This window comes from Dermacentor andersoni, chromosome 9, assembly GCF_023375885.2.
Source record: "Dermacentor andersoni chromosome 9, qqDerAnde1_hic_scaffold, whole genome shotgun sequence".
Lineage (NCBI taxonomy): Eukaryota > Metazoa > Arthropoda > Arachnida > Ixodida > Ixodidae > Dermacentor > Dermacentor andersoni.
Window position 1 is genome coordinate 40,688,876 of NC_092822.1, and position 24,184 is coordinate 40,713,059.

General features: G+C 48.4%; 2 protein-coding genes across 2 annotated transcripts in view; both read left to right on the forward strand.

Annotated features, from left to right (window-relative positions):
* LOC140213324 (uncharacterized) overlaps positions 1 to 24,184 on the forward strand; it is a 45,319-nt gene that overhangs the window by 3,308 nt on the left and 17,827 nt on the right. The window lies entirely within an intron of this gene.
* Positions 7,688 to 14,816, forward strand: LOC129383874 (uncharacterized). The gene is made up of 2 exons (XM_072284329.1): positions 7,688 to 7,996; positions 13,514 to 14,816. The coding sequence occupies exons 1-2, from the start codon at positions 7,700 to 7,702 to the stop codon at positions 14,603 to 14,605; spliced, it is 1,389 nt and encodes a 462-aa protein (XP_072140430.1). The 5' UTR covers positions 7,688 to 7,699; the 3' UTR covers positions 14,606 to 14,816.

Below are 24,184 nucleotides of genomic sequence, written 5' to 3' on the forward strand. Positions count from 1 at the left end.
AGTGCGAATGATTAAAAACGACAAGTTGGCATGCGTGAAACTCGTTCGAATAAACATGCTCACTTGCGGATTCCTTTTTTAAGCCAAAAGCCTTAAGTGGCTCGTCGCTATAGCTAATACCCGAAAAAGGCGTCGAGTCCAGTACAGAAAAATATCAGCAATGGCGCATTGTACAAGAATAGCACGAATGGCTCATACCCACATTACACGAGGAAATATCATCGACTGCGAATTGTACTCGCATGCGTTGAGAGCACGATGCGCTGCTTTCGAGATTTGTCTGAAGCGTTTTTCTGATTTTGCTGATTTGTCTCTGGTTAAGAGACGCAAGAAGTGGAGTAAAATTATCTGTCACCGCATTCCATTTCATGAAACGTACGTCGCAGTCTAGTGCATCGGCGCTTAGTTTCTTTTTCTTCTTTGCTTTTTCTTCCCAATTTTGTGGCTAGCTTACTCTTGTAGCTTTCCTGATATTGTGTAATCACTCACACTTGCGTTGCCTACGGCTGCAACTCCTCATTTAAAACGTAAAGCGTGCAGGACTTCGTCCGGACTGCATCGTGAACCATGCTGTAGCCGCCTCTCATTAGTGGCTAGCAAATTTAACAATATAACCCTGCGTTACACGGGGGCGACAGTTCAAGAACACCACATTGCTGGCAGTCTTCTTGCAGCGTCGGCCCTCCCTGGCTGGTGACTGCAGCGCGGGCATGATCACGTGCCCCTTTCAGCTGCGCTAACACTGGTTCGAGAAGACGCCGACGTCAACGATTGGCAGACTATTGCGCACGGTGTGTGGCATTTGATTACGCTCGGCCGAAAACGCCGCCTGCAGACGACTGAAAGTTGGCGGCAACGACAAGGTCATCGTGCCGCCCATAGTTCTACAAATTCCTACATGATCTGACGAATTATGACGAATTAAAGTTACAGACAAGCGAGATGCCGTAACAAAGCCCGTAATATAGGTGTGTCTGGTTCACATTGGCCATTGTTTAAAGGGCTCGACCGCCCATACTGACTCGTCTCAGGGTGCAACAATGAGGCTAATCAACGCAGACATGTATGCCTTGCTACGTTTTTATATTACTTCATATATGAGCGACGCGCCGTTTGCACTATATTTGAATCCAATTAGGATCTGTGGCTGTAGATGTCGATGTAAACAAATGCACCGCTTAGGAAAATGTGACGTGGAAGCCTGTGCTGGAAGGCTCCCTGAACGTGCGAAATGCCTAAATAATGTGTAAAAGGAGTACAAAAAACACGCTGCCTTTCTTATAGCCTTAATCCACCCGACCCCCTTTTCCCTCGTGTTGAAATAGGCTTATACTCCTGCGGGCGTACTGCTGCGTGCACTGGATGGATGGATGGATGGACGGAAAAACTTAATTGTGGTCCATTAGGTCGCGCTAGTTACCTAGCCCAAGCGGGCCGCTCCCACGAAGGGACCGAAAGGCCAAGCCTTTCGGCCACTTCGCAGGCCCGTTGGACTGCCCATGGCTGTTCTTCGAATGTGAGACTGCGTAGAGCTGCGTCCCATCGCACTTCAGTGTTGTCCTTGTCACTGCGTAACGCGGAGCAATGCCAGAGCATGTGACTAAGTTCTATGGTGTCGTTATATTTATCGCATATTGTAGGTGTAGAGAACTCCGGACAGATCTTGTTCATTAGAATCAAGTTCGGATGGGTTCTTGTTTGCAAGACTGAATTAATTTTGGCACCCTGCGGTTCTTTTACGTGCACGTAAATCTAAGTATACGAGCTTTTTTTTTTGTATTTCGTCCCTGTCGAAATGAGGCTGCCGCGGTGAGGATCAAACCTGCGACCTCGAGATACGCCATAACCCAGCTGCATGGCTCTGCCCACGATACTGCGTTGGCCAAACAAAGCTGGGCAGAGCCGGGCAACAGCTGACAGGTGAGGTAATAGAAGCGGTACATATTCCGCACTTGGCAGAGAGATGCATCAGCACTACATTCTTGTAACTATCTATTGACGAAGTGGCTTATCTAAAAGGTCACACAAGCATGCCATCATTTAAATGAAGTCACATATTTGTGGACACGGGCCGAATGTCCATAAAAAGCACGTGCCATTTGAAATCAACAGTTGGAAGTTAGCGATGTGTGCTGTCGTTTCCATGTATCTCCCTGTCAGTTTAGCCCTATTGAAGTGCAAATTATGACAGACCAACATGCGCGAATCGATGCCTTGGCCTAGGAGGTCCAGGAAAGTGCTGCTGCGCAGTGCCCATGGCCCCGAGAAAGGTAGAAGTCGGGCCATCCAGGAGTTGAGGCGTCGGTATGGAGGCACCGTACGGCTCCTTTCGATGTTGTGAGTGGACTGTCTAGACTTGCACTCCAGCACCGCCGTAGATTGGATCATGAGGTCAGTGTCGCGCGCGCTTCTCTCTCGCTTGGGCTGACAGTTGTGGGACGCGTTCTTCGTCGTGGTCCGCTGGGCGTCTCTACACGAGATGTCCCGTTTCGTGTTGCCGGCTACGCAAGATCGTCGCTGACGCGCAGCCGGTGTCGTGACGTCCCATCTTCTTGGTCACGCTGTCGTCATTGTCGCACAGTTATTGCGCCTACAAAAGCATGGGGACAATAATTTCTGCTGACAGCATCAGTCGCCGTTATCTACGTTAGCAGCATGTAAACATCTACTGGATGCATTGCTAGCGCGTCATTTCGATTTCCGCGCTCTGCATAAGGCTATTCACTTGCTTCAACGATAGTTTTCGATGATTACTGAAACAATTTCTTTTTCAGTTTTTCTCTTTCATAGACTCGTTTTATTTGTGTGCCCAGGTTAAAGCTGTAATTAATGCCGAAAATGCGCATCACGGAGTCTGGAATCGAGCCGCCCACCACATCATCTGGCACCTTCCGGGCCAACGGGTGCTAACTAAGCATACTTAGGCGAGGTATCGACACGCATGCTGTTTCTTCGTATGCAAAAGATTTGCATCAAGCGCTATTACACACTGGAGTATCGAACAGAAGAGGACTGGTCATTGTGAGGCAGATGACGATTACGCATGTAATACAATAATGTTCTTCTGTGACGTTACGATGTGCTGGCAGGCACAGTGCAAAGATTGCTCGCAAAACCATCGCCGAAGGGCCGAATCGTGACGCAGCAATAAAGTGAGCAAGGTTTGCTTTCGTAATCTGGTCCCGCCAAAGGGTGTACAGCAGAAAACGCGGGTGGGCGCGAAATACTACAAGGTAAGTGTACCTGGAATGAAGCTTGTATGGAAGCCCATACGGTCAAGACATGGCGGTTCATTAACGGCTCGTGGAGGCTACAGCGCCATCTGTGTAACGAGGGAAGACTTCTGGTGCAAGAAATAACAAAGTAACGTCATATCGCCTAGAGGGTCCCTATCCCAGGTCTAGACATATTGAGCTGTACAAGCGCAGTTCACATAATGCGCACTAAGGATTGTGTCTGCAAAGTATTACACGGCAATTGCTCCACCGTAGCGACACTGTATTTTAAGTGTCGCTACGGTGGAGCAATTGCCGGCAGCTACTGCAAGGCTAATCCCACCAGTAGCCTACAACCACTCAACTCAACTCAACTACACGGCCACGCGCCGCGAAAGCCGCTGAAATTGCATACCAAACTGCGTGCGTCGTTTTGATCGCGGGCGCCCCGCTCCTAGCCGGACAATTCAGTTCAGACGCAAGAGTGTGCCTGCGTATTATTCGCAGTGCTGTTACGTCTCTCAAAGTGACAGGCGAGTTTGAGAATAATTCAAAGCAAGAGCACTTACTTCTTCGATCTGCTGCGTCAATAGAGGAATTGATTTTTTAGAAAAATAATAAAACCAAGAAACCACACGCCTGCGGGTATCTGTCTTAGTTGTCACCGTAGCAAGAGAGGTGTACTTCCGTTTCGTCTGCTTGTTCTCCCCTCCTGCAGTCGAGCCCGCCAACAACGAAACAATGTCATTTTCCACCGCGTTCCACCGCGCGATCCTGCTCTTTGATCTGCTCGCGTCTACCTAAGTGACTATGCGGTACTGACTGGTATACCGCTAGTCTAGTGGCAGCGGTGCAGCGACGCGGCGCATCGTGGCAATGATCGATGAGCCGGAGCCAGCGTCTCGAAACGTGCGCGTACTTAGCTAGCCATTTCGGAGAAGCAGCCAGACAACAACGTAGGTGCTCTCGTGCCCAGCTCGCACGGTCGTGCACAGAGGGACACGAAACAGTCGCAACAGCTCGCGGGCGCGCGCCAAACCGCCTCCGGAAGTGCGCCGCGCAGCAAGAACGCGATATCAAGAGAAAAAAAAAAGGCGGGGACCGCGACGTGTACGTGACGCGATCCTCCGGCTCCTGTACGGAAGAAAGTAGGGAATAACGAGACGGCGGCAAGTGGCGAGAGTGTCAATGTTCACAGGGAAGTTGGCCTCCCCAAATCATGGGTTCGCGTGAATTCAAACATTTCGATTCCACTAATATTGTGCCAATTTGAAAAAAATCTATTACGGTAGAACGCTCCCTAGAGGGCACGGAACAATCTTCAGCTCATAACCGAAATCTGGGATGTTACGTCGCTGTTGCCTCAAAGCGTAGCTCTGTGGTCTGGTGAGGTAGGGTAACTTAAAAATCAAAGAAAAGAAAAGGCATGATGTCCTTTTCGCTGTTAAAAGTGCGAAATTTATTTAGGTGGCTCGCTTTTAGAACAATATTTTCATATGCCCTGCGATTCGACTCGATGGCTGTTTCGAGCATTCAGTGCGGAAAGAGACGCAGCAACGCGCCAGTCGTACAGCTGTCGCTACCGCACCCATGCAACAGAATATCGCTGCCTTGCCAGCCGAAGGATGTTGAGAATTGGGAGCGACCGCCGCACGTTTCTTGCAACCGTGGTTGGGGTCCCGGCGACGCACCAAGTGGGAGCCGGCGAATGGACGAGGGGCGCCCCGCTGGGCTGGCGCCTCGACCCGCAACATGATCCGTGCCCTGTGTTTTCGGCGGACCGCCTGCTGGGTGCGAATCGCCGGCGTCTCCGAGAAGGACGAAGGTGACGGTGTGGCCAACGGACCACTTGGACTTTGCATTTTTCTTTTCTCTTCCTTTTCTCTCCACTGCGATGTCTTTTGTAAAATAAACATTCAGTCTTGAAGCGAACCCCGACGGGTGAGAATCGTTCCTTCGAGGCTCCTGCGTGCGCGGCCGCTACTCCGCCCGAAAGAGTCTAACGCAGTTTTGTCGTCGCACTCGCGAAGTGACCTCCACAGTGTTGGTCGTGGCTTTTATTCCACAAAGGAAGCTTCGGGTGATGAGTGGTAGTGGCAACGTTGGATGCCGCGTCCATCGGTTAGCGCAGCCGAACGAAAACAGCCAAGTCAACAATTGTCTGGCGGTTATATCTCACCACTTTCGGCAGATGACGTTGACCGACGATGAAGCACACATCGCTAACATAACGCCACCGTAATTCAGACAAACGTTGATAAGCAAACAACCAAACAAGTTAAGGGCAGGGGGGGGGGATATGATGGCACTTGAACTTTACGAGCGTGCCTTTCTGTAGACTACAAGAGCTGCGTTTCCTTTAAATTGATAACAAAGTGAGAACCCTTCTTTATAGCGGACGCGGCAAAAAGTGGTCGATTTTGTTAATGATAAAGTGATTACGAATTGCATTTTTTCCCTCACGACATGCATATAAGATTGATCAGGAATTATATTTTCGTTGAATGAAAACAAGCTGTGTCTTGGTTTTAATAAAAAAAGAATCCTCAAGCATCTTTGTTTCCTCTTCACTTGGTCGCGCTTCAATCGCTGCTCCCGTAACCACCCTTACTGATTTCAGTGACAATTGGTTCTGGAACCATTTTCGACAGAAACTTCGCGACCCACTTGAATCGACCTTGCGTACCACTTCAAAGACGCGGCTGGCTTTCGTTCGCCGCTATGGTGTGGCATGTATTTCCGGCCAAGTGGAGCGAACCGACTTGTTTGTAAGCGCGGGTATAGGGGAGTAAGGTTTTTCCTCCTCCGCCAGGTTCTTCTTTCTTGGTGTTTTCGTTCGTTCTCGGCTTCTCCTAAGCCGCTGCTCTGTTCTCTGCTTCCGTATTCCGGGACTAAACATGCTGTATGTTAATAATTTGAACTGAATTTATTTACAGGCAGACACTAGCGGTTACACTGGGTATATAATAAACAAGGAAAACGGGTTCACGTTTACGAACGCGACTGAGCGAGGCCTCGAGAGCAGTCCGCCGCTCCGATCGGGCAGCTGACGAGACCGGCCCGTCGTCTCTCCACCCGCGCACATTCTCAGCCCCAGCCGTGGGACCATGTGTCCGGGCTGTGTAACTTGCAGCGGCGGTGGCCGCCGCCCGAACCCCCCGCGCCGCCTCGGCCCGACGCAAGCACTCCCCAAAGACTCCCTTCTCCAGATGCCGCTACAGCGGCTCGCTGCGCTATATATGGCGCTCGCCAGAACCAGGGCGCGAGAACCCCTGCCGCTCCTTTTTTCGCCGAACAGCGCCCGGCCACCGCCTTCCCAAAGCAGGCGCTCTCTGGAAGCGGCCCGGTTGCGAGCCAACAGCCCAACATTGCAATGCAACAGATACACAAAACCAGAGTGGACCCTAAAGAAGACGAGCAAGCACGCACTTCAACCAAACAAAAACAATGCACACATGAGCTTAACCAAGGCCTTACAACGACCTCACAAGGGGCTTGTGTAAATGCAGCTTTAGCTGCCCCAGACCGATGAACAATGACAGTTTCTTACTGCGAATTGATGTTTTGCAGGCTTCTTCATTGCAGAACTCTGTATCGGTTGATGTAATCCCGTAAGAACGGAAGTTTAGAACCGGTTCTCACGTAGTGCGAATTTCGGTCGGCTAGGTACGAACGTAGTAAAGGGTAACCAGGCTTGCTGCTGGGCTAATTGGTCCATGTTATAGAGTAAAATTAAGAGAGCGCGAACAAGGACAAGTACAGGACTGAACTTCTCCGTTAGTACGTAGACGCAATCCCCAGATTTCATTCTCCCAATTCACACAACCGCACAAGCGTCGGAAAACGGCGACGCAGACAAGCGAGAGCTGCGCCGTTGACAAGACGGGCATACGCGGTCAGATGAGCGCTAGCGCCATTCCGCATCTCTTAATAGGTCCACGGGATGTTCCATTCTTGAGCTGAGTAAGTGTTTCGTGACCACATCATCTGACAACTGTAGGGCATGCCGGTGCTAAGCAGGTCCACCTGTTTGCGACAGAGAGACAACAGGCACCTTACTGTTTCTTTGCGCGCAAAAGATCTGCATCCAGTGAAGTTTTCCACTCTGATGTGAAAAAAATAAGGAGGCGAGGACAACCGCATCATACGTTAGAATGAAGTTATTCCGTGATTATACGGTGTGCTGATAGGCGAACTCCAAATGACATCTCGCCAGAAACATTGCTTGAGGACCCGTGTCCGATGCAACAAATAAGTGTAAAGTTTGCTTTCGTTATATGTTCGGGGCAAAGCGCGCCCAACTTGAAACGTGAGTGTGCGTGAGAGAGGGCACATATCCCGTGCGGCGGCGTCGTTCGCCGATATCGGTGGCGCCGCTCTTGCGGCCGTCACCCGACTACTTCGTCGTGAGTCACGTGACAGCGGAGAAACGGAAAAAGCTCCCACCTCTGTGTGAGGCCCCGCATTCTCTCTCCGCTGTTGCCATGCTTGATCTCGGACGGCGAGCTCTGCGCCACGTGTGCGACTCGGTTAGCGGAGTCAACTGGCGCCCGACGCGGTTCGTCAACGAGCGAATGCTGGCTGATTTCGCCTGCTGCGTGTGCCACGTGATTCCGAACACGACGTTTGTACTGCCCTGTGGTCACGCCCTGTGCGAGCAGTGCCAGCGAGGCTCCGTCCTTGAAGATGGCGGAAGCGTCTGCCCCCTCGACGGAAAACCCTTCTGCGAGGACGAGTGCGAGAAGGGTCAGATTGCGCAGAGGCTGAAGCAGAACCTGGAGGTCTGTACTGGACATGTGTCGCAATCTAACAGCGAGGAATGTCGTGACGTTAGGTTAAAATATCCTTGCCTTCTCGTTATTCCTCCCCCTCTGATATCAGGCTTTTCGTTGGCGTTTTATTCAACAGAGCTGTGTGTGGGTGCCGCTGCAATCCCACAGAAGTTAAAACAAAAATCCCGCAGAAACTCCTCTGGTAGTTGCCTACACATGCGTAAGCATTGTGCCACCTGCTCGTCTCTGCGCAGCCGGGCGTCATTCTCTATGTTATGGAACTTGATCCGACCAGTACAGACCCTTAGCAACCCTCATCGGTCGTTCGCTTATGTTCGATAGTGAACGTAATAAGGCGGGTTTCATTGACATGGTTCATTACGGCACTACTGGAACCCACTACCATTCGTGTTAATTAATGTGGCCAACTGGAACAGCCTCTTGTTAACCTCCCTTCCTTTCTATGCATCCTTTTTTCTATCTCTTTCATTTCCTTGTGCCGCCGGCGTGTTGTTCTTGTTGACGCAGGGTATTGCGCGCTTCTATTTCCCGCGCTTGTTCTGCGTGGCGGCCTTACATGGAACGTCGTTGTCCAGCGGGACGGCGTCTTTCCTCTTGTTGGTTATGCTCGTGAACGTCTTGCTGTAGTTACCCGTTCTGCGCAGAGTTGTTGAGTTGTTTCTGGCGTTTTCTGTATTGACACTGTTACTCTGCATTTCAGCGTTTCTGTTATTATTCTGTAAGCGGCTGTGGTCGTCTTGGCGCCATTAGGGTAAATGCGACAGCATCGTGGTGACATGAACTGCTGTGGCGCAACACTTGCTCATGTCCATGCAGCCCGGTGTCATTGTATGCCTTATCGAACGTGATCCGACTCTTATATACATTATGCAATGCTTCACTTATGGTTCGGATGCTTGTTTAGAGCTTGCATGCTGTTCCGTGTGTTGTATGGTGGACTTAAATGAACATGCCTGCTTACGGGGGACGAGCCATTGCACTCGTCTTACGTGACGTGCAGGTACCTCGTTGGGTAAGCATGAAATGCATCCACATTTAAACGTTCACTTAGAACCGAGTATAAAGCAACTGTCGGCAATATATGAACCAAAAATGCACCTTTGTTTAGCTTAGTTTTCGTAGTTTTCAGATCCGTTTTCACTGTAACGCATCGATTTAGCGCTGTTGTGGGTCGCGTGAAGTCAAGTTCAAAACTATGTATAGCAAGGCGTAATGGCGTTTGACGGTGACCATTTCTGTACACACGCTCCATGCACAGGCAGAAACCCGACGATCTTCTACGCTCTGCGTGTGGCTACCCCTCTTGACGGTGCTAGGAACCACTGTAGAGCTCTGCAGAGTCTGCCAAGCTGGTATCGTTGTTAGTAATAGAAAGAGTTGTAGTTTCGTTTGTTTGCTGAGCACTCAAGCAATATCTCGCTCAATATTGGGCGCAGTAAGTCCTGCAGTGCTTCGTGCTATAGCGACAGCATGAAACATCAGCAGATGCGCGCGGCCAATCTACCTCTTGAGAAGAAGAAAGGCTTATTCAAACACAGATCTATTGCCAGTCATCTTTGGTTGTTTGTTGAAGCGGCGCTTGTGGACAGTGAAGTGGAGAAACGACTTTTGCCTCCTTCCTTTACCTTACCCCTCTTTTTGTTATTACCGCCTTGTTTGATTTTATTTAGTTATCTTTCTGTGCTACATTGTGGATAATTGGCAGAGTGGGGCGTCTGCCAATCACTTGCGTCAGCCAATCGTAGCGACTGGTAGTGAAACCCTCCCTGCTCTCCACGTGCAGCTTCCTTCTGTGATATGGTGGTAATAGAGGGCTGCAGTTTGTCCCTGAACGTAGTGATTTTCACGGGTCACATCAACGGAGACGTTAACTGCTACTGCTGATGATGATGATAATGCTTATTTACATCTCTTTTGAAACGAGGCGGCTGCAAGTGCGCTCCTAGCCCGCTTTATTTACTCAGCTTTATTCCGATAGCAACCATATGGACACTCCAGGCGCATTTCTGCCGTCGCAGTCGCCGTGTGGTTCTGTATGAGTAAAGGTGTGTGAGGGTGAGCAGGCGAACGCGGTTCAATCTCGCGTACGCGAGCGAGGAACGCGGCCAGGCGGTTCTTAAAGTAGGGAAGTGAAAGGGGGTAAAGTGCAGCGTAATAACTGTCTCTCAGTAGAGGACCCAACCGCGCTGCCCTGGGGCCAGGATGCGTGCCCTCTCCTGTGGCGCGTGAGGCAAGGAGGAGCAATCAAAAAATGAGGGGTGTTGTTCTCCAGCGGCTGCCAGTGTGTCTCCGTATCCTCCTCGCCTACCACTCTATATACAAAGCGAAGACAATGCGGCGTCCACTACGGCGTTCGCCACGCGAATCGCGGACGCAGAAGTAAACGCCGTAGGGACGCGTTGCCGGCGCTCGTGCGTTTTCAAAGCAATCTGCGACGTGGCCAATGTGCGCGCCCGTGCTGGCCTCATCTTCAAAGCGATCTGCGATGTTCGCAGAGCGCGAGTAGTGGGGGTAGCTTCGTATGCGCTGTGCTTTCGACGTTTCGTTCGCTATGAAAAGAGAGATGCACGGAGGTCAACTGGCTCGCGGCTGCTTCCGCGATTCCTCACTCCAGCGTTTTCACCGACAGTTTCCGCTGTCATCGAGCGAGATTTGTTCATGTTTACCTGTGTGCGTGTGACACCGTGCTGGTTAATTTAGTCAAGACACGTGGACGGGCTAGTTGGTTTGAATCCGTGATAGAATGCGTAAGTGCGACTGAACAAGGACGTAGAAAGAAGCAGAACCGCAAAGACAACGCTGTCTCTGTTTGCCTGTTTCTTTTCTTTCTATGTCCTCGTTGAGACACGCTCACAAATCATATCATTGCTAATGTCGTTAGTAAGCGAAAGTTTACAGCTTGTACGGCCTATAAAACTACAATCCTTACTTAGTAAAGGTATCTATTAATTAGCTATCTCAATTGGTGCTTCACCTTTCGGCCTGAACTGAGAATCTGTCCCTATGGCCTTATATAGCTACTTTACAGCGCGACATAACACCGTCAAAATAATAGGGACTCATAGCCTGCTTGGGCTAATCATGGTTTACATCAGTTTGCAGACTGGCATTTTGCCTACCTTTGCTTCAATAAACCAGCTATCCTTACTTTCTAAAGTTCGCTATCGCTGTAACGGCCGTCGGCGCTGCCATTGTCGCTGTCAGCGATATGCCATCACGGTATGGACGGTCCATGCTCAGTTTGGGAACGGTCGATTCAAAGGTTTCCAGACAGGTGTAGTGCGTTTGGGTCCAAAAATGTCGAAGTGGACACTGTGACATTTCCAATCAGTGCGTCGTCTGTTTGTCTCACTTCCATTTTGATGACTTCAGGCTGTCTATTTGCACTTCCGGTTACCCTGTATTCTTTCCCTAGTTTCTCGGCTACTGCGTCCACGATTCTTTGTTCGCAAGGTCGGTTCGCTTACGCTGACAACCATTCACGACATTGTCCGCGCAATTTTATTTTTAGAGGGAATAGCTTCTTTAGCACCCTTCGCCTGTTTTCAGGCGTGGCGGTCAGCGGCAGGAATTTCGCTGCCCACGCAAAGGTACCGGTGCAAAGGGCGCTTGCTTTTGGACAACCGAGTTCGGGGTACTTTCTAGACCGAATGTCGACTGGCTCTTTCATACTCGCGTACGAGTGTTGTGGCCTGTGAAGGGTACTCTGGTGGAGCGCTCGGGCAGGACGAGGGCATTCCGTAGCCTTCCTCTTCTCTCGCCACCCTCTTCCCCTACGGCGGCTAGCGCCGAGGATTACGCCAAAAGCAGACGATGGCGGTCGTCTTCGAAGTTTCCGCTCGACAGCATACGATAGTTTTATAACAAAGCGTTACCCTGTTACGATTACGGTGACTTGTGGCTACAACAGCGCATGCCCGTAGTTCACTGAACTTCGGCAAGTTTATTGGGTAGGCTATAACGGCAGTTACCATGACTGAACAACTTGGCAGTGATCAGGACGCCCGCTTCGATTCTAATTCCCCCGTGTTACTTGCTCTCCGTCGCGCCAGCAGAAATTAAAATGAACAAATCACACATAGCTTAGTGTCATGAGATTATAAGCATGCTTTTGTCATTATTATTAAGATCGGTTATTTATTTTCGCGCTGCTAAGGCTTGAGAATGTATAGGGGCGAAAAAATGTGTTCATTTTGGGCAGTCAGGTGGCGCCACATCAGTGTACAGTGTGCATGAATGCACACGAGATGCTGAGGGAGATAGAGACAACTGAGCGCGAGTTGTATGCTGAGGTCGAAAGTGTAATGAAGTGGTGGAAATTAACGAAGTACTGAAGCAAGAACGTCCTCTGTCTCCATTGTTGTTCACGCTTTGTCTTAAGGGCATAGGAAGAAGACCGGGAAACAATGAGTTAGGGTTTAATTTATCCCACATGCGTAATGGACAAAATGTGAAACATAAAGCCACCGGACTGATGTATGCGGACGACACAATGCCGCCGCATACCAATACCACAATACCCACAATACCAATGCAGGCCTGAAGCATGGCTCAGGGAAATCGCTAATACTGATCTTCAGTCAAGAGACGAGTACTTGCGTAGTGTCAATTTAAAAGCCTGTCGTACCTATAGCCAAGCATTATCCATACCTCGGTGTGGCCTACTCAAGGACCCAACAAGATACTCTGAAAATAAACGCGAAGCGGAATGCACTAATGTTGAAACGTAGAGCATTTTGGGCCCAAAATAATTGAGGTGGTGCATGGAATCTGGAAATGAGTATGAGCGCTACGGCCAACATTCGCATATGCCCGTTTGTGCTTCAAATCGGGTATCTTGTCGGGGTTGAAAGTGAAACAAAGATGGGCAGGCCGATTGGCTTTGGGGGCCCTCAGTAAAACCACCAATGAAGCAGTGGAGTGCGACATGGGTTCGGCCTCTTTTTGAAGTCAGAGAAGCGGAGAGCAAAATTAATTTTGTAGAAATACTGAGGAACATGGATCAAAATAAATGGGTGGCTAAAGTGAACAGGTATCTGTACATGAAAAGCATGTAGACGCCATGGAAGACCTCAAGAAAGTTGGCAACGAAGTAGAGAGTAACCAGTAGTCGTCAGAAAGAGAAACAGAAAGCGAATTGGAAGCAAAGAATGGAAACAAAACAAACGCTGTAATATGTTACGATGCTCTAAACTTCTAATGGATCAGATGAAAAATGAAGCGAACATTTTGTTATTGAGCGAGATGTTTTCAAAGTGGCAACGACTCAAATAATAAAATGCAGTGATGAGCTATGCTCCAGGCACCTACAATTAAACACGTACACTTCCTGCCTTGCTGAATTCACCATGACCTGGATTTTACTATGAGATGGATGACGTCATAACTATTGAGCGCAACGCAGGCGGCGCTCTCGCAGATTGCGGACAAAAATATCATTGTCAGTAACAAGATATAGATATATTGTTAACAGAATGCCCTGCTTGCTTTGCTTTTCGATTCTAGGCTCACTGCTGGAACGAAGCCCACGGCTGCGATTTCGTCGGCCCCCTGGCGGTGCTCCTGCAACACTTCGAGGCAGAGTGCGCGTTCCACGTTTTGCCGTGTCAACGTTGCGGCGAGAGTATTCAGAACGCCAAGCTAGCAGCGCACTACATCGCCGGGTGCGGTGCTGGCAACGCCTCATCTGCGATGCTCGCCGAATCCTCGCATGAAGGTCAAGGCGCTGCCGATGACGTCACTGCAACGGCGCAGGGGATCGAGGGCAAAACAGGGAACCGCTACGAAGACGAAATACCGGCGCTTCAAAGCCAAGTGAACCAACTCGCTGAGGCTGCAAGAGCCCAAGGCTCCCAGCTTCGAGAGTTAAACGCCACACTAGCGGTTAGCCTCGAGACTCTGAACACCGCCGTGTTCGCAGCCGCCCAGAAATTATCGGACGCTATCGGCGAAGTTTCTCAGGTCCGCGTGCGCGCTTCGAAAGAGGAGGAAAGTTCTCAGGCACATGAGGCTGAGGCGACTGGAAGCGACTCAGACGTGCAACTGCAAGGCGAGGCGACGGATATCCTTCGAAGTTTGGAAGTTGTCGCTGCTCAGTCTCTGTGGTGCCACGAACGCTCACTCCAAGCGCACAATGGTAGGGTGCTCATACCGGCACTTCGTGTTTCGCTGGAGTCGCAAAGTGGGACACCCACGCGTTCGGATAGTCGCACGTGCACGCCTCGCTGTGAAAAGGGGAAGGAAACCGTTTACGCGGCGGTTGTACTGGGTGCCTCGAAGCTCGACGTGTGTGGCAACCCTACCTTGCTAGCTCTGTTTCGTTACCGACGTGCGTGGTGCAGTGTGACGTTTGGCAAACAGCTTGATTGTGCAGATACATGGGTGCTGAGGTTAATTTGGAACACTTGCTCAGCTACCAGCTGTTTACCGCATGTAGTTTCTGTAGAACCGACAACGCTGCAGTCTTCGTATGGTTTCTCACCACCACATGAAACTGACGACCCGTGGCAGCAAGTTTTCTATATTCGTACTTTTGATAGTAAAAGCTACACTCAGCCCATATTTAACTTTCGTATCGTCTTACATGACTGTGAGTGACGGCATCCAACTATACCCATCACGTGTCGCGACTTCTCTCGAAGTCCAGCTCCAACCTAAAAGTGACAAGCGCTGGAATTGATGAGGTCCACCCTGCTAATATTAAACTTATTTCGCACCTAATTTCAGACATACTTTCATTTATTGTTAATTTATTATTCAGGACAGGTTTATTTCCCTCTGAACTGAAGCGTGGCAAAGTTATCCCAGTTTTTAACCCTTTGAAGGTTTTTGCCGTACATGTACGGCGGCGGTTTTCTGTCCCGCAAGGTCTTCGCCGTACGGGTACGGTTCCGACCCTCCGTTGGAAATTTCGCGCCATAATGACGATGAGCGCTCATCGGGAGGTGCTGCCACCTCTTAGCACTTACAAGATGCGTTTGAAATTGGTGCTACCTTCTTGGGGAGATAAACAGAGCTGATTGCTAGCTTCAGCGCGTCGCTCAGACTGCGGCAACGCCCCTTTGGCGGTTTCGGTTTCGCCGCGTGATCGCAATGGAGGCGCGCGAAACGTCATTTTTTTCTTTGTCGGCACTCTCTTGCAGGGCGGTGGAAGTTGATTTCTATCTTGATTGGCGCTGCTCTTAGCTTGCTTATAGCGGCGTTCGCGAGGTATTCCCGCTCTCAGTGGCAACGCGCTTTCGCGGTTTCGGTTCCGCCGCGTGATCGCAACGGAGGCGCGCGAAACGTTGTTTTTCTCTTTGTCGGCACGCTCTCGCAGGGGCGGTGGAAGTTGATTTCTATCTTGATTGGCACTTCTCTTAGCTTGGTTATCACCCCTTGCTTATCAGCGCCGTTCGCGAGGTATTCTCGCTCTCCGCGGCAACGCGCTTACGCAAGAGGGTGCCTCAGAGCTCTGCCCAAGGCAGCCGCACACAGAGATGGCATGTGTGCGCCAACACAACTCCTCGCTTCAAGAGAACAGACACGCATTTTAGGTGTGCAGACTGCGATAAGGCGCTGTGCGTAGACCCGTGTTACAAGGAGTACCACGCTCGGAAATACTATTGAACATTTTACAATTCTGAGTGCTGCCGACACCAAAATACTGTTCCTAATTATTTTTGACTATTTATTCCCGACTTAATACATTTTGGACATTCAAGATCCGCAAAAAAATAATTTGACCACCTGGGAAAGTTTTTTTCAAAATAATTCGACCCTCAAAGGGTTAAAAAAGGCGACAACTCACTACTGCGCAATTACAGACCTATTTTCATTCTGCCGTTCATTGGAAAAGTTATTGAGAAACTAATTGAAATACGGCTAACAAAATATCTTTCTAAATTTAATATCATCTCTGCATGTCAGTTCGGTTTTCGCCATGGGTATTCCACAGAGCTGGCACTTATTCATCTTACGGACCAACTAAAAAAATTTATTGACGAGGGATTTATCGCCGCCTCAGTTTTCATCGATCTAACGCAAGCATTTGATAGCATTAATCGTATTATCCTATTTTCTAAGCTCGAAGCAATTGGCATTTGCGGTCCTGCGCTTTCACTACTAAAAAGCTACTTATATAACCGGGTTCAAGTTGTTTCTGTTTCCAGTGCTTATTCTCGACAGCGAACTACTAACATCGGTGTACCTCAGGGCTCCATCCTTGGGCCACTCCTGCTTTTAGTTTATATTAATGATTTACCTAATTGTCTTTCTTCGACAAAATGCATTCTGTACGCTGACGATACCACTATATTCACTTTTCATAAAGATATCTCATCTCTCGTTAATAAACTAAATGCTGACTTAGAAAACATTCTAAGGTGGTGTAATGTAAACATGCTATCTATTAATGCAACTAAGACTAAATTTGTTGTATTCTCTTCACATCAGCGAAACATAGCTTCCATTCCACCTATCAGTCTTGGTCCCCACTGCCTTCATCCCAGTTCGTGTTCATCTTTCCTTGGCGTTCTACTTGACTGTAATCTGAAATATCACAATCATATTGCTCACATAAAAAAGAAAATAGCTTATGGTATACGCATCTTAATTAAAGCACGCCCTTACTTCACACGTACCACATTGCTCTCACTTTACCACTCTTTCGTCCACTCTCACATTACTTATGGCATCATATGTTGGGGAAACACCTATAATACTCATATTACATCTTTACAAACAATTCAGAACCGAGCCATCAGAATAATTACCTATAGTTCATGCTTTTCTAATGCCACTTCGTTACTACACGAGAATAACATCCTTACTATTTCTGGGCTCACTAAATACAACCTATGTATTTTTTTCTGCAGATTTCTACATAATGAGCTACCGTCGATCACATTTTCATCACCTAACCTGACAACTAATAGCACCACCAGATTCGCGTTGAATAACAATTTTCTTTTACCACGAATCCGTACTAACTACGGTAAACAAACCGTGGAATTCACTTCCATATCAATATGGAACACTCTTCCTCTCATTATGAAAAATACAAGATCTTTACATCAATTCAAAAGGGAACTCAAAATGCATTTATTAATGACAAACTAATGAGAAAATTTACTGTAACCGTTTTTTTTTGTCCGTTCTTTTTTTCTTCTTTTTTTCTTTCTTGTTTGTTTTTGTTTTTGTAAATAAACTACGGGTATTTTCTTCACATGCAACTTTTTATGTTATTATTTGTAATGAATTCTGTATTTTGCTCTGTTAACGTTCATTTCCTGTTGCTTATATAATACCTTATTATATGCTACTGTTGTTTGAGATGTCAATCATCATAACTATTCTTGTACAGGAGGTCCCGATACAGTCTTTGACTATGGGACCTCCTCCTGCATACTAAATACTTGTAATATGACCCAAATTCTAACAATAAATTCTGATTATGATTCTGATTCTGATTCTGCCATGAGGGCCTCTAAACCACCTTTGTTAAGCTGCAGCATGTTGGTGCTAATGTCAGTGTCTCACTTCTTGAATAAAAATCACTGTGTGCCAGTCCCTTTATGTCGAAAAGTGCTTTCTTAGACAACTCGCCCTTAAAGCCGCCAACTATGCTGTTTTCTTTTCAAACAATGGAAATAAGTTTATTATCTCAACAGCCTTATGGAATGCCGTTGGAGTTACGTCCATTTATTTTCACAGAAACGTTTTTCATGTCGATCTACAATTTTCTCAGTGACACTGTTCAGCTAATTTTAACATTTGAAATGTTCAATAATTATTTAAGACTATATATCTAATTAGGCGGAATGAAAAAAAATAATTTGAGTATCTACAAGCGATGGCAAACAATATTACATTGGTTCTGTCCAGCTAGGTGGCATTCACATATCTTTAAGCTCTGGCTAAAGTTAGTTGGCACGCGCTGTAATGGACGCTTTGCCCCTCTAGAAGCCAAGAAAAACATCTGCAAGCCTCCCAGGGTCCTAAATAATTATAATTTCTAATAACCCGACTCGGTTTCACATCTCATAAGGTGCACGTGTCATGACCACGCAGAAAGAGGTCACGTGGTAGGTGAACATCAAGATATATGTAAGCTGGTAGCGGAGCTTCCATAGAAGCCCACATGTTTAGAAAGTGGTGGTCTGTTACAACTGTCGCAATCCGTGCGTCGTGGTGACAACTTTAATAAAAAAAAATAAGGAAATTTTGACGCGACATCACACCCGTAGTAAAAGCGATGCCGAGATCTTATGCTGCTTGGCGCGAATATTACAACTTTTTCTCGGTTAGTGAGCTGGCGCGACAAAGTATCATTGTACACTATACGAGTAGACTGTATCTTAAGGTGAACATAATTAGGCTGTTACTGACGGCACTTACCTTTACACGCTCCTTAAGAACGTGAGGACTGGGATGGGAACGAATTAACAGTGCCAAAAAGTTGAAAAGGCTACTTCGCTTTTCTTCGCGTACAGTTGTGCACCCAGTATACGCAAATAAAAATAAATATATGTTTCGATGGATGAGAAGCAGATGGCCAACGCACAGTTCCAATGTAGGAAAATATGCGGCACCTGCAAGAATCCTTGAGGCCCTCGCAATAATGTGCGATCCCACGCACTAGTAACCAACAGTTATCAGACAAGAATGGCGTTGTGCCATATTATCACTTATCAGGAATTTCAATCTGCTTTATTTCGCTCTTTCGAGCGCATTCACAGCCTGTGTATTTGAGAGTGAACGAACCTAACTCGGCGTTTCTTCGCGTAGCGCTACGCATTCATTGTCACGGCGGTACACAAAGCGTCGGATGCAGCAGTGTGAACGTGCACAATAACGAACAGTCTACACTCACCCCTTGTGCCAATGAATATGCCAGGCCCTATCTCAGGTGACGCTTGTAGTAAAGCACACGTGGGCCACGGCTTCAAAAAACACGCAAATAAAAAAAGAATAGATGAAACCACCTGGTTCAAGTGAGCAACGTCATTCCGCACGACATAATAGCTGCACCGTAGCTAGCGCAGGTCAGCTATCGCTTGCGCCAGAAGCACTGGTCGGTAGGGGTCACTAAAAACCAGCTAATACATTGGAAAAGTAAAAAAAAAATTCTACATTTCTTGTTTTAGTATGTCAAACTTATCTTTACCTGAGTTGTTATTTTATTTGGCAGTATACTGACTAAAATGTTTGAATACAGCTTTTTTTTTTCACGCACGTTTTCTTATTTCAGTGTTTGTACATCACTCCCCCTCAAATAATCGCGCTTGAGTCGTGGTCCACTAACTGATGTCTCCGGCAAAAGTTTTGCCATGATCTGAGTATCTCTAGCACCAAATTTTGCAACCTATGTACATCTAGAAGAGTTGATTGTTGTGCTAGTTGGCTTTTTTATAACTGAGGAAGTCACTTAGTGCAATAAGAAGCACAGGCACAAGAAAGGTGGACAAAATCAATCGCCACTCACAATCTTTAATGGAATCAAACAGAGCACTTATACAAATGGAGACCTTGTGCCCGGTCTTATTCCTCGGTATGCGCATGCGTCACAAGAGGACATATACGTACAACAGTTTCTTTCCATTAAACAGTTGTGAGTAGCTGTTGTCTTTTTCCACCTTTCTTGTGTCTGTGGTTTTATATTTGGCTGAGTTACTTCTTCAGTTATGTAGATCGACCTTGACATCATAACTAATTGGCACTTCCGCCAAGTTTCTCGTCTTCTGTTATGCTTCTACGTAGGCGCAGGAAGTTTCCCTAATCGATGACTGCGCGTACAGAGGCAAGTGGCAGAATGTGGTCCTGTTTTGTTTCTGAGTGAGCTGCTACTACCTGATGACACATAAAGCTCCGGAAAAACGAAGCCAACACTGGTTCGTGGAAGCCTTTAGAGCAAAATTGCTATGTCCAGGAGATGCCCTTCTTCCGCTCGCACCATCCGCCAATGATGCACCCGCACCCCGTTTCCAGATTCTCTCCCCGTCGGCGGCTCCCGGATATAGACGCAAAGAGCAGGAGCCAGGCTGGGAGCAACGAGCCCCTTTGAAATAAACTCCATTCCATGTTCCGCACGCCTTTTATTACGGCTACCGCAGACATAGCAGTGGCGACGAGACAGTGGATTGCAAGGTCACCTTGACGTGTACCTTTCCTACGGAATGGAAACGCACTAAGCGGGCCGACTACCGGAGTTTAATGGCGCATCGTGGACTTCGTGGTTCGGACGCCTCCAGTTTCACTTCGAGGCTAGCAACACCGCGGACCCCAACAAGAAGAGGCCATACTTGCTGACGCGGCGGGGGGACGAGCAGACGTACGACACCGTTTGCTCCTTGGTGCAGCCAAGCAGCCCAGCTGAATTGGCCTTCAGCGACAATATTGCGGCACTTCAGAAACACTACGACTCGAGATCATCCGAGGTTTTCAGCCGAGCTCGCTTCCAACGACGTGACACGTTGGAGGGAGAGACGGTAAACGCCTGCGTCGCGGCGCTGAAAACTCTGGCCACCGACTGCAACTTCAAGCACATTACGCACAACGGGAAGTCCACCAGCAGCTGCCGGGGAGCAAACGGCGTCAGCAGCACCACCTGCCAAAGCAACAATGATTCCCTTGGACATTATGTTCCGTGACTGATTCGTGTGTGGACTACGGGATGTTATCCTGCTATAAAGACTGTTGTGCCGACCGATCTTCGAAGCCGCAACTCTGCTGGCGTTGCGATGAGCAGCACATCCCCAACCATGCAAGCACCGAGCTGCTACGTGCAATTCCTGCCACAAGCGCGGCCGAATTGAGAGCGCCTGCATCACGAAGAAACATACGGGCGCACGGAAACAGACGAAGGGGGCGCCACAGCGACATACAAACGGGAATGCCATAAAGGCGTTAACGCAAGTTCAAACGCAGCACAGTCCACCAGAATCAACAGCACTGTACGACTTACATAACGTCGTCAACCTCAGCACGCGGCCAAACATCATGGTCAACCTTACTGTCCATCACCAGCCTGCACAATTTAAAGTTGATACGGGAGCAACATGCACGCTCATCAGCGAGAATATGTACCGAAACGCTTGGCCACGGAATGCACCAGCACTTTTGGATGACAACACACACCTCAGAACATCGTCAGGACAAGACCTCCACTTCTATTTAGCGGCAACGTAGAAGTAAGTATTGTACAATGGTGCTATTCCAAACTGCCTCTCCTGATTGTGAAGGGCACTGGATTCATGCTATTGGGCAGAAACTGGTTCGACGCTCTCAAGACCGCGATCTGCGGCATCAACCAGGCAGGTGAGGAAAGTCGGATCGAGCAGCAAAAGCTGGTCGAGCGGCTGCGGAAGAAGTACGAGGCGGTCTTCTCTGGGGAAAATCCTGGACATAACGGACCACCCTTGGACCTCGAGTTTACCCCGGACGCCAGTTTCTCAAGGCCAGACATATATCGCTTGCTCTACAACCTGCCTACAAGAGGCAGCTCGACAAACTGGAACAGCAGGGTATCATTGAGCCTACGCAGCATTCAAACTGAGCCACACCACTGGTCGCAGTAAGGAAGAGAAACGGAAGCCTACGTTCTTGCGGGGACTACCGGTTCACTGTAAACTTGGCGAAAAAATCATCCTCATACCCGCTGTCAGCACTGCAGGAAGTCTTCAGTACACTACGCGGAGGAAAAATTTTCAGCACCCTGGACCTAACGCAGCAGTACCAGCAGGTGAAGGTCAGCGAGAAAACTTCAGAAGTGCTCACTCTTAGCACCACTAGAGGACTGCACAGGGATAAGTGACTACCATTCGGAGTAGCGGCCCAGCTTGAGCAATTTTCCAATAGTACATGGAATCCCAGCTTCAAGGAATCCTTGGCGTGTGGACGATGTAACCATCAGTGGCACAACCAGTGATGAACGTGCAACTCGGCTAGAGCTGGTTCTGGAAAGGCTTGGTGGCGCAAATCTCCACTTGAGCAGGAATAAGTGTTGCTTCGTTGTGCCCAAAGTGGAATTTTAGGTTACCTGATCGATGCCAAAGGCATTCATCCCACCAGCGACAAAGTGCGGGCCACAACAGAGGCACGCATGTGCGTACTGAGCGACTCATTTCGGAGAAGCAGCCAGAGAACAGCGTAGGTGTTTTCGTGGCGAGCTCGCCCGGTCGTGCACACAGCGACACGTAACAATCGCAACAGCTTGTGGACGCGCGCTAGACCAAGGTAAATATTCCTGGTAGCGAAGCTTCCATAGGAGCCCATACGTTCAAAACATGGGGGTCCATCGGCGTTTCATGGAGCTTAGCGCCATCTGTATGTGGTGGGAACACTTCCGGGGGAAGAAAAAATAATGTGACGCCATGTCCGTCAAAAGCAGAAGTGAAGTCATTTTGATTTTCAAGGCGCGAAATTTGTTTTGTTGGCCTGCTTTGGAGCTATATATTCAAATGCCCCGCCATTCGACTTGATAGGCGTTTCGAGTTTCAGCGCGGAAAGCGATACAGGAAAGGCCAGCCGTACGGTTTTCGAATTGACACCCCTGCACAGAACATACTTTCTTTGGAGGCCGACGAAAGCTTTGGGTGTAGAGTGGTGATCCTATCGTTGGACGCCAAGCCCGTCGGCCGGCGCAGTCACACAAAAACAACTACACAATTACCTGGTGGTCGTAACTCGCTAGTTTTGAATGAACAGATTAAGAAGCGATGAAGCTACCCGCGTCACCAAATTCAGACAAACTTCGACAATCAAGAGAGCACAAACTGTGAGGGGGGCGTATTTCAACAGGCGAACTTTACGAGCCCGCCTTTCTGCGCATTTCAAAACGTGCATTGCATTGCGAGTGAGAGTGGCGTCAACGCTCCCTCTAACGATGGGCGCTGAGAATAAATGCATTTATTATTAATAATAAAATGGAACAAACTTGTATTTTCTTAACTCGCCACGAATATATGAAATAGACCTGGCATTTTATTTTCGTTTGAAAGAATATAAGTGTGTCTCGCTTGAACTAAAAGAACACCTTTTTATTTCCCAAAGTTTGTTCCCTCCAATAAACTTTGGGAAATAAAAGGGTGTTAATAGCACTTCTTGTTGGGCTAGTTGGTAGCTGTTCATTATAAAATATGAAGACGCCAAATAAACAGACACACACAAGAGAAGAGAACGGGACAGGGCGCCCTGTCCCGTTCTCTTCTCTTGTGTGTGTCTGTTTATTTGGCGTCTTCATATTTTATAATGAAAAAGGTGTTCACCAGCAGGCGACAGGCTAGAGCAGAATTCTACGAAAGAACGATGAGGCAGAGAGACAACACAGTCTACATAGATGCTTCCCTTTATCCGAAAGAGCACAGGAAACACGCAGTAGCGGTAGTGGCTAATAATCAAAGCAAACTAATCACGAGTCTTACGGCAGCGGTATCAGACATAATCGAAGCAGAGGAAATAGCTGTCGCACTGGCAGCAGAGGAAGGATACAGGATAGGAAAATCCCTCAACATCCTAACAGACTCACAAGAGGCGTGCCGAAACTATATCAGGGCTAGAAGAAGCAGCACGGCAGTCAAGATCCTTAGTAGAGCACCGCTCTACAAGGGACAACCTACACACAACATAATCTGGATACCAAGCCACGCAGGGATTCCGGGCAATGAAGGGGCGGATAGCTTAGCTCGAGGCTTCACCATCCGAGCGGGCACCTCAGTCCCCCCGGGAGAGCCTCAGATTCCAATACCCCCCACCACACAAAGCGTTGACGAAGGACGAAGCCGCAGGATGGCGTAGACTGCAGACGGGTTCCTTTCCAAATCATTACATACTAAGCAGGATGTTCCCCACACAATATTGCGCCGTGTGACCGTGGTGCCGAGCAAGGCCAACACTACATCACATCACATGGGAATGCGAGAGAAACAAGACATTCCACAAACATACAACACCAAGTTCGGAGAATGGGAGAGCCGGCTCACCACCTGCGAGCTAGGGGTCCAAAGGGCCCTCATAGCACACGCAAGCGAGGTGGCCCGACTCAGTGGTGCCCTGGACTAGGGGCCCACCCAAGGCTGAAGAGGACCCAAAGTTTTCAAGAATGAAGACTTCGTCCTCAACTCGCTAATATCTTAAAGAACCAATAAAGTTTTCCATCCATCCATCCCTCCAAATATAGTCGCGCTTCAATCGCTGCTC